Source organism: Netta rufina (assembly GCF_964035555.1).
Source record: "Netta rufina genome assembly, chromosome: 1".
NCBI lineage: Eukaryota > Metazoa > Chordata > Aves > Anseriformes > Anatidae > Netta > Netta rufina.
Window position 1 is genome coordinate 95,176,320 of NC_140123.1, and position 19,518 is coordinate 95,195,837.

The window sequence follows — 19,518 nt, forward strand, 5'->3', positions numbered from 1 at the left end:
GTGTCAAGTGTCTACTGAACACCTGTTTTGCAGAAATGTATCAGTAAACCAGAATGAGGAAAAGCCTGTATTTTGCTTTCGCTTTACAGCTAAAGCATGCACAAAAAAGGGGGTGAAGGAGGAGCCAGAGGCCTTTCAAAGGAGGTTCAGTAAGAGTTTATAACAGGTTTCTCTTATTACTCTTTGAGTACTGATCACATATCTGACAAGCAAATCAAAACATGTCCACCTGAAACCTAGTGACAGACAGGATTTGGGATGAGATCCTAGCTGTTGAGATACTACAGCAGAGAAACACTGCAGTACAGATAGGGAGGAGGGAGAAATGTCAGGGGGTGGTTCTTCATGCAGCTTTCTTTGTTTTTCGTACAAGAAAGTTGAAATGCTGTTTATTGCAATATACTGTTAGAATTTAACATGCTAGGCTTATCAGTTTTCACAAGTAATTCCTGGGTTTACTAAGGTAATGCAAGAACAAAAGGCATTTTTTCTTGGCTATGTATTTGATGATATTTGGTATATTCAAGCTTCATCATCCACTACGTGCAAATACCGGTGATCATTGCTCAGAAAAGTGGCAAGATGCCAAGATCCAAGTGTAGATAGATTCACCTGGGGACCTATTTGGTTTCTTGCCCCTCTACCCCTTGCTGCTTACACAGCACGCGGGATCCAGGTGCACAGACCAGAAGGGTTGCGCAGCTCTCCACACTTGCGTGTAAGCTCTCTCCATTTCAGTTCAGGGCTTTACCCATTCATCTGCCTTTCATGATGAGAGGTATTTGTCTGCATTTGATTGTCTTCAAATGGGCGTTGCTTTGAACTTTACAAACTTGGGAAGTAACTGCTTCTCCTGCATTTGAAGAATTGGAAATAACGAGGCTACAAGGGGACCTTTGGATTTTCTCCTGCCAGCCCTGACAAAGAAAATCCACTGCTTTGGGATTTAAATATCAGCTACATTTTGTGTTGAGTCTGTGGTTAAAGTCTACATTATGATGACTGTTTCTGGAGTCTACAGAGGATGCTGTGGCCAGCATAAAGTAACTTCCTTGTTTTGAAATCCATTCTTAATCACCCATGAAATTAACTATTGGAGTCTGCCTTCAAGTTGGCACAGTCTAATAGTAAGGGTTTTAAAAATATTTAACAACATATTTGGAAACAGAACTTTTCTGTTCCTTATTTATATGTTTTTGGATGTTGGCTCTTGCATGAGAAAAGTGCTGTATGCTTTAATACTGAATTTAGAAATCTTGTGGTTTCTGTTGGCACTATGAGGGAGCAGCTAGCATAAGTCTGTGATACTTGATGAGGGCATTTTTGTGTTTTAATTATTAGACACATGAACATGGAGCCAACTGAGTTCAGCTATTGTGTTTATTGCCTTTTTTATTCACCATAAAAAAGCAATAATTTTTCTGGATTACTATTTCTAACATGATATGCAACTTGAAATCATAAGAAAGCTGAAGCATTGTTAGTTCCTTATTCACAAAGGGAACAAGAAATTGCAGAAAAAAAATCTGTTGTGGGATGTTGAAGTGTAATGTTCTGGATTTATAACCCAGCTAAATGTTGCAGCTCAACAGTAAATTAGGAGTGTATATAGTACTTTTGTGCCTCGTGAAAGTATTAGTTAGGATACCCCATGTTGTTGCTGTGGTTAGTAGGCCAGACTCCTAATCCAAATGCATCTATGAGGCATTGCATGGCTTAACAAAGGGGAAGCACAAGCTTGATGACAAAGGTAGCTTGGTAACGGGACCTGAGTCTTCAGGGGACAACTGACGTGTATGAAAGCCCAGCTGAGGTACTATGGATGGGTATGCTTCAACGTTGAAGTGATTCAAAACCTTAGCACTTGCATATATTTGAAGAAACTTCTATGAATAGGTTAAAAGTACCCCCTCCCCCAGTGTTATTTTTTTAAAGGAAAAAAGATGTCATTTCAGACAAATTAATTCCTCCATTTCTTAGCAAATACTGGCTTTCCTGAATCTGTATTTGCCATGAGAAGCTGTGTATATGGAAAATATCTGGGAAGTGCCAGGCAATAATGCCTTTAAAAATAATTCTGTGAACATCATTATCAGAACAGAATATTTCAAATAACTAAAATTTTAGACCTATATTGCCATTTCCTAATTTCTCAAAACCTGTCTTCCACCGGAACACTTTTTCTTTAAACAAATTATCTTTTTCATTTTGCATTAAATTGTTCCATGTGCACTAATCTCTTACATTTTACTTAAGAATTTTCTAGATGCTACTTTAAGTTTTTTTTTTTTTTCTTTTTTTTTTTGAATGAAGAAGAAAAAAACATCTGGCATTTTTGTCTGTGGGAATTCTGCTATTAAATTCTGCGCTTATTGACATTTTTAGAAGAAATACAGTGCATTTGATTGGTTTTGTACATATTAGTAATACCTTCTTGAAAGTTTTCATATTTCACACGGCTTGGTGGAAAAAAAATACACACAAGTAAAACAATTATGCTTTACCTGCCAGTTTATGAAGTCATAGTTGTTTTGTAATGTTTGTAACACCTGGGCAAAATTCTGAGGATTTGTTTAATGCCAAATAACATGTCAAATTACCATCTGCTTGGCAGCACTTGTAACATACATTGTACAATATAGAGCATATTATAACAATAAGAATAGTCATTTAGAACTTGCAAGAAGTTCTATGCGTGTTTTTAAATTACATTAATTTTAGACCAGCTGATAGTAATCCATACTGTGGTCAAAGGTATGTGACTTATTTTTATGTACAGTGTTGATCTAAATTGTGGTTTTACCCTTCAGCAGCAGTGGCAGAAATGTAAAAGCAGCATAGTCTGAAAACAAACAACTTAAAAAATGATAATTAGTGAGAAGCATATGAACAATGTAAAATTGAGACTCTGATGCTTTGGGCCAATGAAAACAATGCCAATTAAAAAATTACTTAAAATCTCAGTTGTTTTTCATGTTAAAAATATTTTTCAGAAAGAATGTTTACATGGCTGACAGATCCCCTAAAGGTAAAGCTATCTATAGACCAAAAGAAATGTTGAAGAGTGTAAAAACATGCTACCTCTTGTTTTAATTTGGGAAAACTTGTGAGTGTGCCTTTATAAAGAGGAGAAAAAAAAACACAAACCAAAAAAACCTATATTTTTCATTTAGTGCTGGATTAGGAACTCCAGAAATTTGCTACATCCTAAGTTTAAAACAACAGCCACCTTACTGTCATAAACCACCGGGGTCTAGATTTGGAGCGTAGTACATGTTGCAGTCATAAAATAAAATTAAAAAATGCAAATCACAGAGGAAAATGCTTTTAGAGCTTTTCTCTTTAGTATAAATTACTTCTGTGATTTAAAGTATTGTTTTTGATGTGATTTTCAGTGCTAAAAGGATAACAGAAAAAACGTGAGTATAAGTAAAACAAGTGGCATAGTTAATTTTGTAGGTCTTTCACAGTTATTTAGGAAAGAATGAATTTTTACTGAAATGATTCAATTTTTTTCCAGTTTGTACTGAGAACCTCTGTGGAGCATCTGGGGAGGGTGGCGAGGTAGTTTCTGTGCAGCAGAATTCTTTTGCATGCTCATTTTAATTTTCATGTTATGTCCAACGTCTGTTGTTCCACATTACCCCTAAGGATCTGGCTGGCTACTTGTGAGTAACTTCATCTACTTCTGTTGTGGAATGTGGCAACTATTTAACACCATGTATGATTTAAGACAGGAAATGAAGGACTGTCTTACAAAAATTTTGTAAGGAAATGTAATTACCCGGACTAGAATTTGGCTACAATGTAAAGTTAAAACTGCTGTCTATGCAAAAAGTTCTCTTTGTTATTTTATATGAAAGGTGACTTTAAAGAAGATAGTATGAATTCAGCACTGCCACTGATTACTTTTGAGATCCTGATGCTTGAGTTTGCTCACACTATAAGTTGGTAAATGCAATACTATTTTAAAATAAATTTGCTCCCTTATTGAAATGTTGCTGTTTCTTGCCGTACTACGTGGAGTTACTTTAAGGTTTCCCTCTTAGACAGTGACCAAGCTTGTACACTCTCATCTAATGAAGTGTGATGAAATTACTGATAGAAATGACATAACAACAAACTGCATTGATTTGTAAGTTTGAAATTTTTTTTTCAGCATCTGTACTATGCTTTACTTTGGACAAGACTAGTTAGATCTGGTTTTGATCAATATGTTTATAACTTTTTAATCCACTCTGAAGATTCTGTTCTGAACATGTTATGATAAATGTGTTTCACTGCATTCCAGTAACTATTCTGTTCTTAAATCTTGGCACAGGAGTTCATTTTTTAATGAAATCTGTTTCATTTCCATTTATCCTATGTTAAATTTTTGGTATGCTTCAGGTAGCATTTTCAAATAAAGAAAGGTCACAAATTGAAAAGGTTACTTTTTACAAGGAAAAAAAAAGTTCAAAATGATGTGTGGGGGGGTTGCTTTTCAAATTAGAAATCGAAACAACTTAAACTCCTAGACTCTCTTCACATCTCCCTTGGAAACTCCCTCCTTTACTGTAACTTTGTGGTCTTGATGATATTCACAGAAAAGCTGATTTACTGAATAAAGAAGTTCTTTAAGTTTTGAGTTTTGGAACATTACCAGTATGTCTGAACCCAGGTTTCAAATTTTACTGGCATTTTGTTGGCAAACCAATTTTTTGGAGTCCCTTCTTATTTGGGTATGTTTCCTGACACCTTTGGCTGTATGGTACTGTGTTTTAAAATTCTCTTTTTCTTTTTTTAAGAGGAAAAGCCTATAAACATATACAGAGGATTAATTATAAAATATCTGGTATAAAAATAGAGAGACAAGAAAATTACCAGCTGAAAAATGCAGTGAGCAGAAAAAAAAAAAAAAAAGAGCATTTAATGGTAGTTTTACCCTGTCTGTTCAGCAGGCCTGATTCTCAAAGCAATTCCACAAGCAAAGCATGTACTATTCTGAGGCTATAATATAGTAATTTAAATCAAGCCTAAGTACATGTGTGGTCAGAAGGAGGTGGTTTGGTCTTCCCTTCTATCCACTGGCCTCTTTTTACTGTTGCTTCCTTTTTGCCAACAGCAATGTTCACTTCTGGTGAGCCAGATTAGAGCATTGATCCAGCTGAAAAATAACACACATGGCTTACATGCCCTACTTACAGTCTTCCTATATACTGCAATTTTGTTTAAACTATATTGTTATTAGTGCACTGCTCTCCAAGACTTGCCAACTAGCCAAAGTATATAGAAGTCACTAAGCTATGTCATTCATAGTATCAATAGATTATTCCTTGCTGAAAATGTCACAACTAATATAGGACAATCTTTTTTTTTTTTTTTTTTTTTTTTTTTAATATTTATGGCTGTGCATGTACATTTATGTCTATTTAAGGTACAAGAAACTAGCAGTCCAAGGTTCCAGTACTATTTTAGTTTTCCAGAAGTCTCAGACATTGTAATCCGTTATGCTCTTTCACAGTGATGTAGGATATTAATATATCTGAAGAGTTCAAAGAGAATTTGATACTAAATGGTCCTTTCTGTACTAACGTTGCTACAGGGAAATCCACTATAACGTGAAAGAAGCTATGAATTTTTGCAATAGAACACAAGAGTGCATTCATGTAATAGTGTATTCTGGCACATATATTGCCTGCTGGATATGGGCAAAGTTATAACAGTGCAGAGCAGTAAGTTTCCTATCATTTAAATAAGACGCGAGGATTAACAGTTTAGGTGTTCTCCTACCTGTCTCAACTGTGTGAGTCAATCTTGTGGGGGATTCTGTATTGCACCTGGTCATATATAAAATACTGCATGGAAAGTGAAAGATGGATCAAGTTAAGTGTTAATTTAGGTTAGCAAGCATGTGAAAATAACTTCAATGTAGGATCATATTTGGGATAGGGAATTCCAGTGAACAGCCGCTGGACTAAACTACTAATTCAGTAATTAATAGCTAATGGGTGGTTGCTGACTGATTTTAACCTGCTTTCAAGGACGGAAAGAATACCAGGTTTCTGTACATTTCCTTGAATCAAAGAATCATTGTGGTTGGAAGAGATCCCTGAAGGTCTCTAGTCAACCCCCCCTGCTTTTAAGGAGGATCAACAGTGAATTGAGACCAGCTAGACCAGGGTCTAGTCAGGTCTTGAAAACCTGCAAGGACATACAGTTTTGGAGATACTCCAAAACTTCCATGGGCATCCTGTTCACTGCTTAGTTATTATCCTCATAGCTCTGTGTCATTTGCAAACTTGGCAGAAGTGCACGTCATCTCCTGCAGGTCATTGGTAAATATATTAAGATGATTTATCATCTTAATAGGATAGATCTCAGGATAAACCTCTGAGGAACTGCAGTTGTAAGCAGCCTACAGGTAAAGTACAAACCAATTCCAGAATCCAGGCATTTTTCTCTCAATTGATAGTGGACCCATCTAGACCACCATGACCAAACTGGAATACGAGGATGCTGTGAAAGACCGTCTTGAACTCCAGTCATCTGGGACTTCCTCTATCTATATGACCATGATGATAGAAAATAACCTTGACATGACATCAGCCAGCTCTCTCAACACTCTCACACTCTCATATGCATCCCATCTGCTCTCATAAACTTGAGTGAATCAAGATTTCTCAAGAGATTTATGATGTCAATACGCTTTTACTGCTTTTTTTTTTTTTTTTGTATTTTTTTCTGCTCCTTGAACCCTATCTCTATGCACAGGGGTCTGGGAGACCTTGTTGGTGAAGACCAAGTCAAAGAATGCATTTAATAACAGCCTTATCTATATCCATTGTGGTTTTGTTCCAGTCAGCTGTGAGCCCTCATTTTCCTTGTTTATTCTTAAAATGTAGCATTAGAAGTTCTTGACCCTTTTCTTGCCAGTTTCTACCATGGTTGAGCTTTGGCTTTCCCCACATCATCATTGCTTGTCTGGAGAGTATTTCTGCATTTCTTCTTTGTAGCCTATTCTTTCTTCCATCTCTTGCATATGTTCTTCTTGCAGTCATGCATTCCTGTTTTAGCTAAACAAGGCTCCTTGTTCATGTACCTATTTTCCAAAGTATTCTGATGAGCTGTTGTTTTTGCAGGAGGTTGTCTTTAAAGACCAGGTCAGCTGAGCTCTTTTTGTCCTTCAGAGCTGCCTCTCATAAGATTCCACCTATCAGTTCCCTCAATAAACTGAATTCTTCTCTTGTGAAATCCAGGGTTTGTACTCTGTTACTTACCTTCCTTATTCCCCTCAGGATTTTGAACAGCACTGCCCCATGGTTGCTAATAGCCAAGGCTACCACAGCTTATCGCTTCCACAGCTAGCTCTCCCTTGTTTGTAGCAAATCAAGGAGCTGATCGTCTGACATTTGTGTTAAGAGCTTGTCTCCAGCACCCTCCAGAAGTCACCTGGATTGCTTGCAGCCCACTTTGCTTCCTTTTTAACGGATGCCAGGGAGATCAGAGTCTCCCATAGGAATCAGGATTTGTAATATGCAGAGTTCCTCAAATTGCTCTAAAAGATTTTTTCCCCTTCTTCCTTCTGGTCTGTAACAATCTCCCTGTATCCATGATTTCATTCTTCCTGGCTTCTCCTCTGATCATGGTCCACCAGCCCTCAATCAGCCTACTGCATACTGTATAGAAAAATGTCATATGTTTGAGCTGATTCTTCCAGATTTCAAGTTCTCTTGAAAACAGGCTTCCAGGTGGGCAACAGAGACCCAAATCAGTGCTGCCACTAGGGAAGGTCTCACAGAGTGGACTGGAGGGCTATGCTTGGCCAGCATGCCCTCTAGCAGGCCATTCAGGACGCACAGCTTGGAATCAGACACTCTAGTGGCCACACTGCTTATTTTCAAACTAGACATAATGGACAGAAGCAGTGGGTATAAAGAAGTAAGGCAAGTGTTTGGGCCACCTTTTTGTTCAAAGTAATGCAAGAAACTGATCAAGAGACATGGGCCTTTCCATTTGACTAAACATTGAAAGTTTTGTTTTTATGTTGTTTTATAATTCGCTGTGTAAATAGTAGTTACAAACAAGCTATCTGAGAGTGAGATTTTCAGGCAAGAAACTTGGGAGTGAAGGGACTTCATAATTTACCCTCGTGTGCCCAGGTATTTTAACATCTGGAATGTAATGCTGCCTCTTGTAATACCTCTGCAATACTGTAACACAGCAGGATGCATTAATGAGAATTTCAACCTTAAACCCACAACATCAATGAAATTTATAGTTGTCAGGCTGTTAACATTATTCAAAACATAGTTTTTGTGGTTTCAATTCCCATATTACATTCACATAGGAAGAAAAGTCATTATGTTGACTATTCATGAAGACAGATACCTTCTTCGACTTGAAATTTCTATAAAACAATAGTGTATTGTTTATCACTCTTGACACCATTTATAGGATGTGTAACAGGGTGGTGGGTTTTGTGTATACAATCTCTATCTTAATCTTCCAATTGTTTTAATACTCCTCAGTACCAAAAGTGCCTTGCTTACATTTTGAAAAATAACACAGAAATGTTCAAAGCAGAGAACAGAAGTTTACCTAAAATTCAAGTATCTTTTTCTATGGTCATGTAAATGCTGTCCGATATCCTTCCTGATGCATAACTTTGTTTTCAGATGTTTCATGTTCTGTATCTCAGTGTGCTCTTTTGACCTGAAGTGTAGAGCAAGCCAGAAAAAAAAGAATTTCATGAAGGCAAAAATTTAGGGGAAAAATATGTTGAACATTGTGACTAAGTTTCTCTGCAGAAAAATGAAATGGTTAAGTCTGCAACCGATTAAGTTGAAAGAAAAGAGGGGAAGTCAATATGTAAAAAAGTGCACGTACAGTTACTCTTCCTGGTAAGGAAAATACAAGTTGTGTCTCCCAGAAAAAAAAAATAAAATAACGAGCGCACACAATTTACAAAGCTCTGAAGTTGGAGGGGATTTTGTTGTTGTTGTTGTTGTTGTTGTTGTTTTCTTTTACCATCATAGTCTTTATGGTAATTCCAGAGTAATCTCAGGAAGTAGTAAAAATAAATCTATCTGTCCCTTTCTGTATCAGTCTGGCTATTAACAACTTCCCCATGTCGTGTCCATCTTAAAGAGTTTCTTCCTGACCCTTAAAAGCACAAACTCAGTCTCTGTGTTTAATATGTTGTTACCTGCTGCCAAGCCTCTAATAGCTACATTCATGTGTGCTGTTAATCATATCTCTTTGTTCTAAAACCTGTGTTTTGGATTCATAATTACTTTTTTTCCTGCTCTGATTATTTTCCTCCCATCATGGCAGCACATGACTTTTTTTTTTTTTTTCCTATTTATAAACAAGTATGAATGGAGAAGAAACAGAAATCAGTGTATTTTGACAAAGCCTGTAATCTCTTCCTAACTGTACTTCCAAATTTAAATTAGATTTTCTTGTTGCAAAACCATGAACTTGCTGTTGTAACTGAAATCATGCTGTTCCCAGATGACAGTGCTGAAGCCACATGGGGGGCATAAAGAGCTGCCTAAGATTTACTGCTAGGTCCCAGCATAAGTGGAGGTGTATTTTTAATGCTGAAGGCAGATGGGTGATCCTGGTCTCGACGCCTAATCGATACTGTCCAAAAGAAGGAATTATCGAGCCATATTACATGTGAAACGGAAGGGGACTGGTAAAAAGATCTGGCTATTGCTGAGTGATGATGTCTCACTGATGCTGTGGCACTGTGGAAAAACATCATTGGGCCTGTTATGGCTTCTGTCAGTTTTGGTTCAAGTATTTCAGATGAGTGAAGGCATTTATGATCCAGACTTTGCTTGGGCCCTCAAATAACCTACCATTTTGATGACTGTGAAAGCAAGTCAGCCATCTGAAAGCTATTCTGAAACTTTTTGCTACTGATGCCGCCCCAGCAGTTACTAAAGCCCTACTTTGCAAACTGAAGCAGGAGAGACAGATGATTCCTTAACCTGATGTCTGCCAAAATGTCTGTGCCTAGTGAGCAGTAAGGGCACATTTCTGCTTGGAGCTGGTCCCTTCTGCTCAGGGATACTTGCTTGATTTCTGAACTTGAAAGGCCTCTCGTATGTATCTGAAATTCAGAGGAAATAACTCTGAAGGATTGGACTGCACTTATCTCCGAGACAAGACCACTTTTATATGAATGAACAACATGATATTTGTGCCCATATTGGAAGGAGGTTTTTAGGCTATAAATCACTCTCTGGGTTTGCCTTGCTGGCACCATCTTGAATATCTATTTTATCTGTTAAATAACTCTTCCCCAAAAACGTGAAATGAAGAAGGATCACAGCACAGTTCAGATCTGTTCTAAAGCGGCTTGAACTAAGTTCTCACAGTAGGGTTTTTTTCTTCTTTTTTAAAGTCTTGCATTGACTCATTTGGTGGTGTTAAAGTGCACTTTCTACTTATCCCCAGAGGAAAGTTAGTATTCTTTTAAGTGAAACTATTTTAAAAGCAGAACACAAGCCTAAAATAAGCCAGTGTTCTCTAGAGCTCTCAGAAGGTGTAGATTTATTTACTGTAGTTAAATCATAATTAGTTCTCAGGGGATAGTGTATCTTTTAAACTGCTTTATTGCCACCATATTGGTTTTCTAAATAATCAGAAACTGCTGCTGTTATATTCTGTAGTATGAACAAAAATTTGCTTTAAGTAGAAACAAATGTCTAGAATTGCTAGTTGTCACTTACTGAAGATAGCGACACGCAAAAAAATAAGCACTTCAAGAAAATGTGAAGAAATACAAAACGTATGTTATCAGAAGGCACCTTAAATGAACTATGGCTATAATTTTTTCCAGTGTAACAGATACGGTAATGTTTTACATGATAATTTTTCAATTAATCTTTTTTAATATTCTAATGCTTTTTGGTCAAGAATAAATATTATCTGAAAACGGATAAATGGTAGTGCAATGTTAAAGTAAAATATTACCTGATATTTAAACCTAGATTTTCATGAATGTAGCTTAGTGTTCCAGCTGATAAGCATTTTTTTTTTCCTTAATTGGCAGGTTAATGTTCAAGTTGCCTGAGGAGATGGGTTTAATAGCAATTGCTGTTCGACAAACACAAGGGAAAGGTTAGTAAGTTTCCTTCTTGTGCTAATAAATGCATATTAAACATACAAAATAGGACATTTTAATGTTACATAGCTTCGTTAAAGATACATTATGAGTATTTTTGATAATAAACTACAGAATAATAGTGTTCTCTTCTCCTCCTGCTTAACTGTGGATTTAAACTCAAAACCTAAGTTAACAGAGACCAAAGTAAACATTTTCAGGATGTTTGGTGGCTTTTGCAGAAATGATTTAGTGGTCTTCTACTTTCTGCCAGAAAGTCTCCAGTCATGGAAACTGCCATCACTACATTTAGTGTAATACAATTCAGACTTCCAAATCAGAACTCCGGTTTGATTTAAGTAGAGCAAGACTGGGTTGTCAGACTGGAAGACTTTTGTCTGAGAGGTTTTGTGGAGGCTACAAGACTGTCTTGAAACGTTATGTGGACTTTCACAATCTTTTGCAAGTAAATACAAGCAGATTATGCCTCTTGTCTAGAAAAGTGCTACCACTGATAAAAAAGCCACTTTTAGTTTATTAGAAAAGCACAGTGCCCAGAGTAATAAGCCTTTCTGAACACACATCTGTATAAAGACAGTTAGCTGGTTTCTGACTCAGATCTAGCATTTGTCAAGTTGATTCCACAGTGTGGATGAATTTGTAGATACACACAGAGGATCTTCACAAATATTTCTTCACTTAAGCAAAGCAAGATTATTTGAAATGTGTATGTTACCAAATACCAGGTAAAGCTTAGAAGCAAGTAATTTAGGACATTATAGGAAACCAGTAGCAGAATGCACTCTAAACAACCTGCTTTTTATTGTTGTTGTTGTTGTTGCTTGTTTGTTTGTTTGATTTAAAAAAGGTAAAGCTTTGCACTTTAAATTCTAAATTTCAAAATAAGTTTGGAAACTCCTTTATAGGACTTTTTGTATCTTCTCAGGTTGGTACTATTGAATCTTTCTCTTCTGTAGTTGTCTGCATGAACAAAGTGATGTTTTTAATAAATACTTTTTACTGTGTTTAAAGCAATTTTTTTTTCTTTCCCCCCCCCCCCCAGGTCGTGGTGGAAATGTTTGGCTCAGTCCCATAGGTTGTGCACTATCCACTTTGCATATCACGGTTCCTCTACATTCCAACCTGGGCCAGAGAATTCCTTTTATTCAACACCTAGTGTCCTTGGCAATGGTAGAATCAGTTAGATCAATTCCAGGATATGAGGTATCTCACTTTAATTTTATCAAAGTTCCTGTTCCTGTTTCCATTTTCCTTAAATTCTGAGTTTTTACTATGTCTTCTTTGCATTAAATGACTCAACACTAGTACAGTGGTAAACAACAGTAGTAAGTTTAGTATTCATATGTACTTAATTTATATGTTTGAAGAAATCTAGTATGCATATGATGAATACTGCCTTTTATTGAGCTGATTAAGTATACTACCCTCATTTCACTCATAATCTGATGAAACTTAAGACTCAGTCTTCAGCAATAAAGAAAATGTCTTTTTTGTTTGTCTAACAATTGAGTTGATTTGCTTTGGTTCTGAAGGAGTTGGGGAAGAGGGAGGAAGGAAAAATGAATAAAACTGACAAATCCTTTTCTGCTTTTTTTTGTCAGTTCTGTTTCAGTGGTCATTTTATCCCTTTTAAAGGATTTTTCCAACCCTTGTTTAAAGTTGAAAACTGATTTCTAAGGCAAGAACTTAGGAGTATTGCTCTCAAGAGGGAATCAAGTGTCCTGTCATCAGTATTAAAATGAAGAACCAGTCTTCTTCATCACCTCATATATCTCCTTTTTAATGTTACCATTTCCTAATATTTGCTAACTATAAAACTTTGGTATTTTACAGAAGTAGTTAACTAAAGCATATGTTTCCTATATTACAGAAAATCAATGACTTATACACATTTACACATGAACTTTATTATAGTGGCACCCAGTAGCTTTGCTGAAGTTTAGGGTCTGTCAGCCTTTCTATTAAAACCTTCTAACTTCAGTGCTTCATAACTTGACTATAAAAACAAAATGCTTCAGGCTAAAATTTGCAATATAAAATATTTGGCTAGAGTGAATAATTTAACCATTTAGAATAGAAGGGACAAGGGTTAGTTTTATAAAATATGAGTCTGACTGGGGAAGGAGTTAATTTATGAATGGAGGTGGTTTTGCTTCCGTATGCCTACCCCTATATACTGTGGCATTTTCTATTTTATTGCATTCAAGAGGAAGAATGTGACTGATGTACTAAATATTACTATAAAGATGATATATACCACTATTGCAGATACCGGGATACAAAACTTATTTGGACATTTCCTGTCTTCCCAGTAGCTTGGTATCACCCAGGCAAAGCTGCTGAATCTCTTTTCAAGTAGTGAAATACATACTAAAAAGTCTTCCAATACACATCCTGGGGATATTTGAGAGGATTGAATTCTGTTGTGGTGTCCCATCCCACCCCCCCGAAAGTCAAGTCCTGGACGATGGGTTAAAACAGTGTTATGGGTCTCGACTCAGGTACACTGAAGCAAGGAAATTCAAGGATTTGTCTGAAACTCAGAGCTTCAATTTGCCCGTTATTTAGACTTGTGTATTGCAGGGCTTTTCTTTCTGTCAGATGAACAGCCATGCCATACAAACTGTAGCAGCTGAAAATAGTGGGCTAATTTAAAGAAGTGGTTTTATTCTTACCTCTGAATTTCTTTACCTCTGTGGGAGTGTGGGGAATCTTTAACACATTTTAATGGGGTTTGTTATGCCCAAAGTCCATTTCAGGATTTCCATAGACAGATATGAAATGCATGTGTTTCAGTTTATCATTCAGTCATCGTTTTTAGGATTCTGTCATGAAAGTTTGCAGCTCTAAATAGGCAGCGATTGAGGCCTTTGTTCTGGGCTCTCTTTTGACAAACTCTGACAGTTCAATTGTAAGTTTTCCTGTCAGATGTTAGTGCTGCAAATTCAAACAAGCTTATATCCCAGAGAGTGTTTTGCATTCCCGTTCTGAGAACAGCAGAAATCTCACTCTAGTAAAGGAAAATAAGAACATGCTCCATTCCCACTGTGCCTTACCCATCAGTACTTTGACACACTGATAGTTATGCAGAACCTTGTCACTCTGTTTTGTGGCAAACAACACAACTCTTCACTGTGTAGTCTGTCTCACAAAAATACCCCACTGACTTGTTTGCTTTTCATGCTTGCTTGTGACCTCAGTTGCCATGCTAAATAAGTGCCCAGTGTCTTACAGGCATATGGATTCCCTAAGTAAAATCTAGTGAATATATTGTTGTTCTTTTGCAGAAGGAAAGTTATGTCTCCTTTGGTTACCTTCAGAAGGTCTCTTAACACTGATAATACTGTTTAACTGTGGCGTACTTTGCATGTCTCAAGAGTCTTCTCTAAATCCTTTCACAGTTTGAAGAGTCAAGTTGTTTTCTGTAATGAATATGAATTGGTGGTATTCTCTTAGAATGCTTTGATAGCAAAATCAGTTAGTATTTCCTGTCAGTGTATGTGTAATGGACTCCTCTCTGGCCTTTAAATCTGTCAGAGAAGTAGACATGGATCCAGGTGCAGTTTTCACACATCCTGTAAAGGGATTTTATAATCTACAATAGGAGGGAATATGGCTCTTGTAGTCCTGGAGCACCTCCCATAATCTGCCTCTTGGGATACGGTCATATGCAGTTTTTCAAACTACAAGAAGCACATTGCTTTCTTTTTTGTGTTTAAGTAGCCAGTGCAAAGTTCAGTTCAGTTCTATGGTTTCAACAAAAACTTCTCTATTGCACTGGAACGGTGTCATACAGCACAGTTTGTGTTTCCAGCTCCATGGTTTCTTCAGCATAGCTGCCGAAAGCATGAATATATTTAGAATATTACTGAAGTATTTACATAGTTGTGAACTGGAATTTCTCCTGTCTGCAAAATTCAAGATGTCATTGTCTCCTTGTCTGGTTTCTGCAAAGATCCTCAAATCTAGAGTTGATATTATTGTGGATTTACTCTGATCCCTTACACTTTATCAGCAGTAACCCACACTTGCTACCAGTTTTCATCTCTCTTGAACAGATCTTTCAGTTCTTTAATAGGACATAATGAATGAAGTAAGTGAATTCTACAAGACCATACGATTTTGAGTCTATAAATCTCTACTATCTTTAGTTCTCCTTTTGGTTGCTCTAAGACTTTATTATCTACCATCATTTATTTATTTTTTAACTAAATTTAAACTTTTCTCTGACAGCTGTCAGCCTCTTTAGTAGACCATGTAACCATGTTACCATGATTTTATCAGTAACACTTGTGAAACCCTTAAATAGGTTCTTATTATGAAGAGTTAACAGTATCGTATACAGTGTGGGAAAGAGGTATAGAAAATATAGAATATGGAGTGATGAATGAGCCATGCTCTTATAACCAGTTTCAGAGAGCAAATTGTTTCTAAATGTGTATGGTTTTGTTTCTTTAGGACATTGACCTACGAGTAAAATGGCCAAATGATATTTATTACAGTGATCTTATGAAGCTTGGTGGAGTTCTGGTAACCTCTACACTTATTGAAACAACATTTCATATACTTATTGGTAAGTGTCTATTTTTAAGCTTTTCTACACTTTTTTTTTTTTTAACTAAAGAAGTTTGCTGTTAATGTCTTTATGAGTTCAAATGACAAGGACAAGAAGAAATAATGACAGCGGGCGTCAGGAAATAAAGCACAGTATTAAAACAAAAGAAAGCACATAAAGTAAATGTTTTCATTCTTCTTAAGAGTTCCATATGCTTGACAAGGAAAACATAAATGCAAGCATCTGGGCTGGTGCAATGGGGTTCAAAGAAAGAGCATTACAAGAGAGAGGGAAAATGTCCTTGATCTATTGCAAAACCAGTAGAATATACAGAAAAATGTATGATTTTTTGGTTTTCATTTTTTTGCAACATGGCAAATAGGTAAATAACATGCCATTTAAATTAGGAGAGAAAGAGCTATGTACTCACAGTAATGTTTTTGTTTCTCCTTTTGTCCTTTTAAATTTATTTGTAAGTTGCTTCTGTTGATATCTTTTCAGAAACTGGCATATTGCCAGCGAAGCAGCAGTGTAGCAATTATTTGATTAAATACTCTCTTTGTTTAGTTCTCTGAAAACATAAAATTTGCCAAGTGGTTAGGAAGGCTGGGAGGGGCAGGGTAGGGAATGACAGACTGTTTGTTCATTTTGAAGATGAACAGTCTATCTGGAAGGCTAATAGCTAATAGCTAATAGCCTTCCAGATAGGTAGCAAGGCCAGTCCCAAAAAGACTGTATGTGTATTTTTCAGCAGGTGCCAGTACTTTAACAGGGAAAGGCATCAAAGTCAAAGTATCTCCACCACCTTCTTCTGTGAACTAGCCCAACCATTATATTTTCTGTTTAATTGTTATATCCTCATTTTGGAGATGGTCTACGTTTACAGAATGGAAGTTAAACTGAGATGCTTAGAGTCTCACTGTGCCCCATCAACCATTTACAGCTTCATGTGTTTTTCCAGTGCCTGAACTGGTTAACACAAGAAAAGCAAATAATGGCTTAAAAATTGTTCCTCTTGTTGAATGTCTCTTTGCACATGACAGCTTAGTTTTGCACCTTGAGCTGCTTATTGCAAACACCAAAACATTCAAATTAAATGGAAACTTGCTGTATGCATTCTCTCTGATGCCCTTAGGAGTCATCTTGGTGATGATAGCTCCAAAGTATAAACAAAATACACATTTTCATCAACTTTTAATCTTAGAAGCTTCCAGCCAAAATAAAGTTATTTGTTATATAGTACTCCAAGGATATTTTCCATCATTTCAGTGATGGCACTGAGAGCATTAAGGGTGACTCATGACACCTAATTTCTTTTTTTAATAGTAGCAACGAGATCAAAATTCTGCAACAGCAGAGAGAAGCTAGATGCATCATCCTCTTTCTGCCAACATGCACATTCCTTTGCTAGACCTCACAGATTACTTAGCACTCATAAGGAAAATCCCATGAGGGTAATGATCAGAATCACAGGTCACATATATAGCTTCACTGCTCTGAGAAATACCTTAGAAGAAAGGTTGGCAAGAGACAAACCTGCCTTCTCACCTATACTGTGTGCTTGAGGCCTCACAGATGGCGTAGTTCGTGTTCATACTTGTATGAAAAAGGAAGAAAAAAAGAACACATTTAAAACATAATTTAAAAAAAAAAAATTAAGTACTTAATTGTTGCAGGACTTTTGGAAGAGGAGTTCTGCAGAATATACTTCTTTGATGTAAGGGACAGATTCAGAACAGACATAGGTAGCCAAATATAAATGGACTAAAAGGGACAGCCAGTGTGCCTGACCTGCAAAAGCTCTGTCTACCTCTGTGTGCAGCTAAGGGATACCTGCCCAGAGTAGGGGAGAACAGTGCACAGATGCTCAAGCCAGTACTAGCCCTAGAATTGGAAGACATGATAGTCACATCAACATGCTGCAAGGTCAGTGTTAAATTATTATTATTTACTCTTCTCACATAGGCAAGAAAAGATGCCCTAAGAGTCCTGAGAACCTCGTATTTTTCAGATTAGCTGTCTACATTTTTGCCACCATGCTTATTCCCAGATGCTACTGCCTCATCTGAGCTCATCATCTCAGTATGTTTCTCATGTCCATTTTAGTTTTAGGAAACTAGTGATCTCCATAAATATGCACCTGAGTGCCTTTAGCCTGCAGATGGACTCAAAGGCTGCATTTTGCACCCTGACAGTACATAAGAGAGCATAATGAGCACTGTCATTCTTTCTTCACTTGTATTATATTTGAGTTTAAACAGCTGAGTAGTGATCTGCTGGCATGGCATATTATTTTTTCCAGTTCTTTTTCCTTTGTATCATCCTGATAATACATCTTTCCTCATTTCAGTGAGATTGATATCCTGGCATTGATATTACTGTGGCTTTCCTCTATGCATTCTCTGATTAGATAGAAGTCAAAAACTCCTTTTCACTGAAGAGATTCTTCTCTTCATGGTTAATACAAATTAATTCCATATATGAACAGTCTCATTAATAGCAAATTTACAAAACAACACATCTGAGCCTTCCTACAGATGGAGGTGCATCATGTCTAAACCTGATTGACAGGACCGGTGTTTTATCCCAAATGTCTGAGGAAAGAAAAATCCAAATTATTAGGAGAAAAAATAAACAGGTAATACAATATATTTCTTTACATCCCTTGAAGCCTGTTTCAGCAGGCTGCAAAAAAGGCCCCAGGAGGCATATTTAAATAAGAAAGGCGTTCTGCCAACATTATTCTAGCTGGAGAAATCTCAGTGAGAGACTTGAGGCTTCTAAAGGATATACTGCGGTAAAATAGATTAAGCAAACTGGAGTCTTACCCAGCAAACTTAAATCTGCTGGGCTTTTCACAGCAAGCCAAACAAGTCTAATCAACTGAGTAACAAAGCTTAATTTTCAGAAAATGAAATCAGCTAAATGTAGCAAACAGAAAGTACTCTTAATTAAATTTTAAACTGAAAGATAAAACTGCATCTCAGAGTATGATCAGGGATTTGCTCTCAATTAGCTAATTACCTGTCTATTTAGTAAAAGAATTTCTCACTTTGATGTTGAACCAATATACAAGTTGCCACTTCACATCTTCCTACATCCATGATAGGGTGGTGTTTTGTTGAAAGGACCGTACTGGATTTGCTTCTACAATTTTGAAGAGGCACTTTAAGGACAAGAAACAAATCTGGACTGTAATTTGTAATTATGCAAATAGAAAGATTTAGAGGTATAAGAGACTGAAGAAATACTGGAAAAAAAATCCTCAGAGATAATAATATATCAACTAGTTGAAGTACAAACTTTTTATTAGAGACAAAATAGTCATATTTAAAAATCCTGTCCTGTTCTTTTGGTTTGTCTTCTTCAGGCTTTGGATTTAATGTGAACAACAGCAACCCCACCATATGCATCAATGACCTCATCACAAAATTTAATAAGGAAGAGGGGACAAAACTGAAGCCTTTAACTGCAGACTGCCTTATTGCAAGAACTGTAACTGTGCTAGAGAGGCTTATCGATATTTTTCAGGAGAAAGGGCCCAACGGAGTTCTTCCCCGTTACTACAAGTACTGGATACACAGGTAAGCATAATGTCTTTTAAATCTCTTTTAAGAAAGTTTGAGATAACTCATGGATGTTTTATCTTCCATTTTCAATGTTCTACCAGGTTGCCTTTAAAACTGGTGACTTAACTGAAATGTATGTTCCTAAATAGGATGTAATTCTTTGGTGAGAATGAAAATAACACATAGTAAAATCAATGAACTAGCACAGGTTAAAGAGTGTTTCTAAGTATTTTACAAAGCTGCTGTAATCATCTTTTACCAAAAGGAAGAAAAAA

General features: G+C 36.6%; 1 protein-coding gene across 1 annotated transcript in view; it reads left to right on the top strand.

The window, feature by feature from the left end:
• HLCS (holocarboxylase synthetase) overlaps window positions 1-19,518 on the top strand; it is a gene marked incomplete at its 5' end in the record, with an annotated part of 124,313 nt that overhangs the window by 100,234 nt on the left and 4,561 nt on the right. The window contains 4 exons of the mRNA XM_084297587.1: window positions 11,048-11,115; window positions 12,162-12,322; window positions 15,578-15,692; window positions 19,045-19,258. Of these exons, the coding sequence (XP_084153713.1) occupies window positions 11,048-11,115; window positions 12,162-12,322; window positions 15,578-15,692; window positions 19,045-19,258 (558 nt within the window). The remainder of the gene's footprint in view (window positions 1-11,047; window positions 11,116-12,161; window positions 12,323-15,577; window positions 15,693-19,044; window positions 19,259-19,518) is intronic.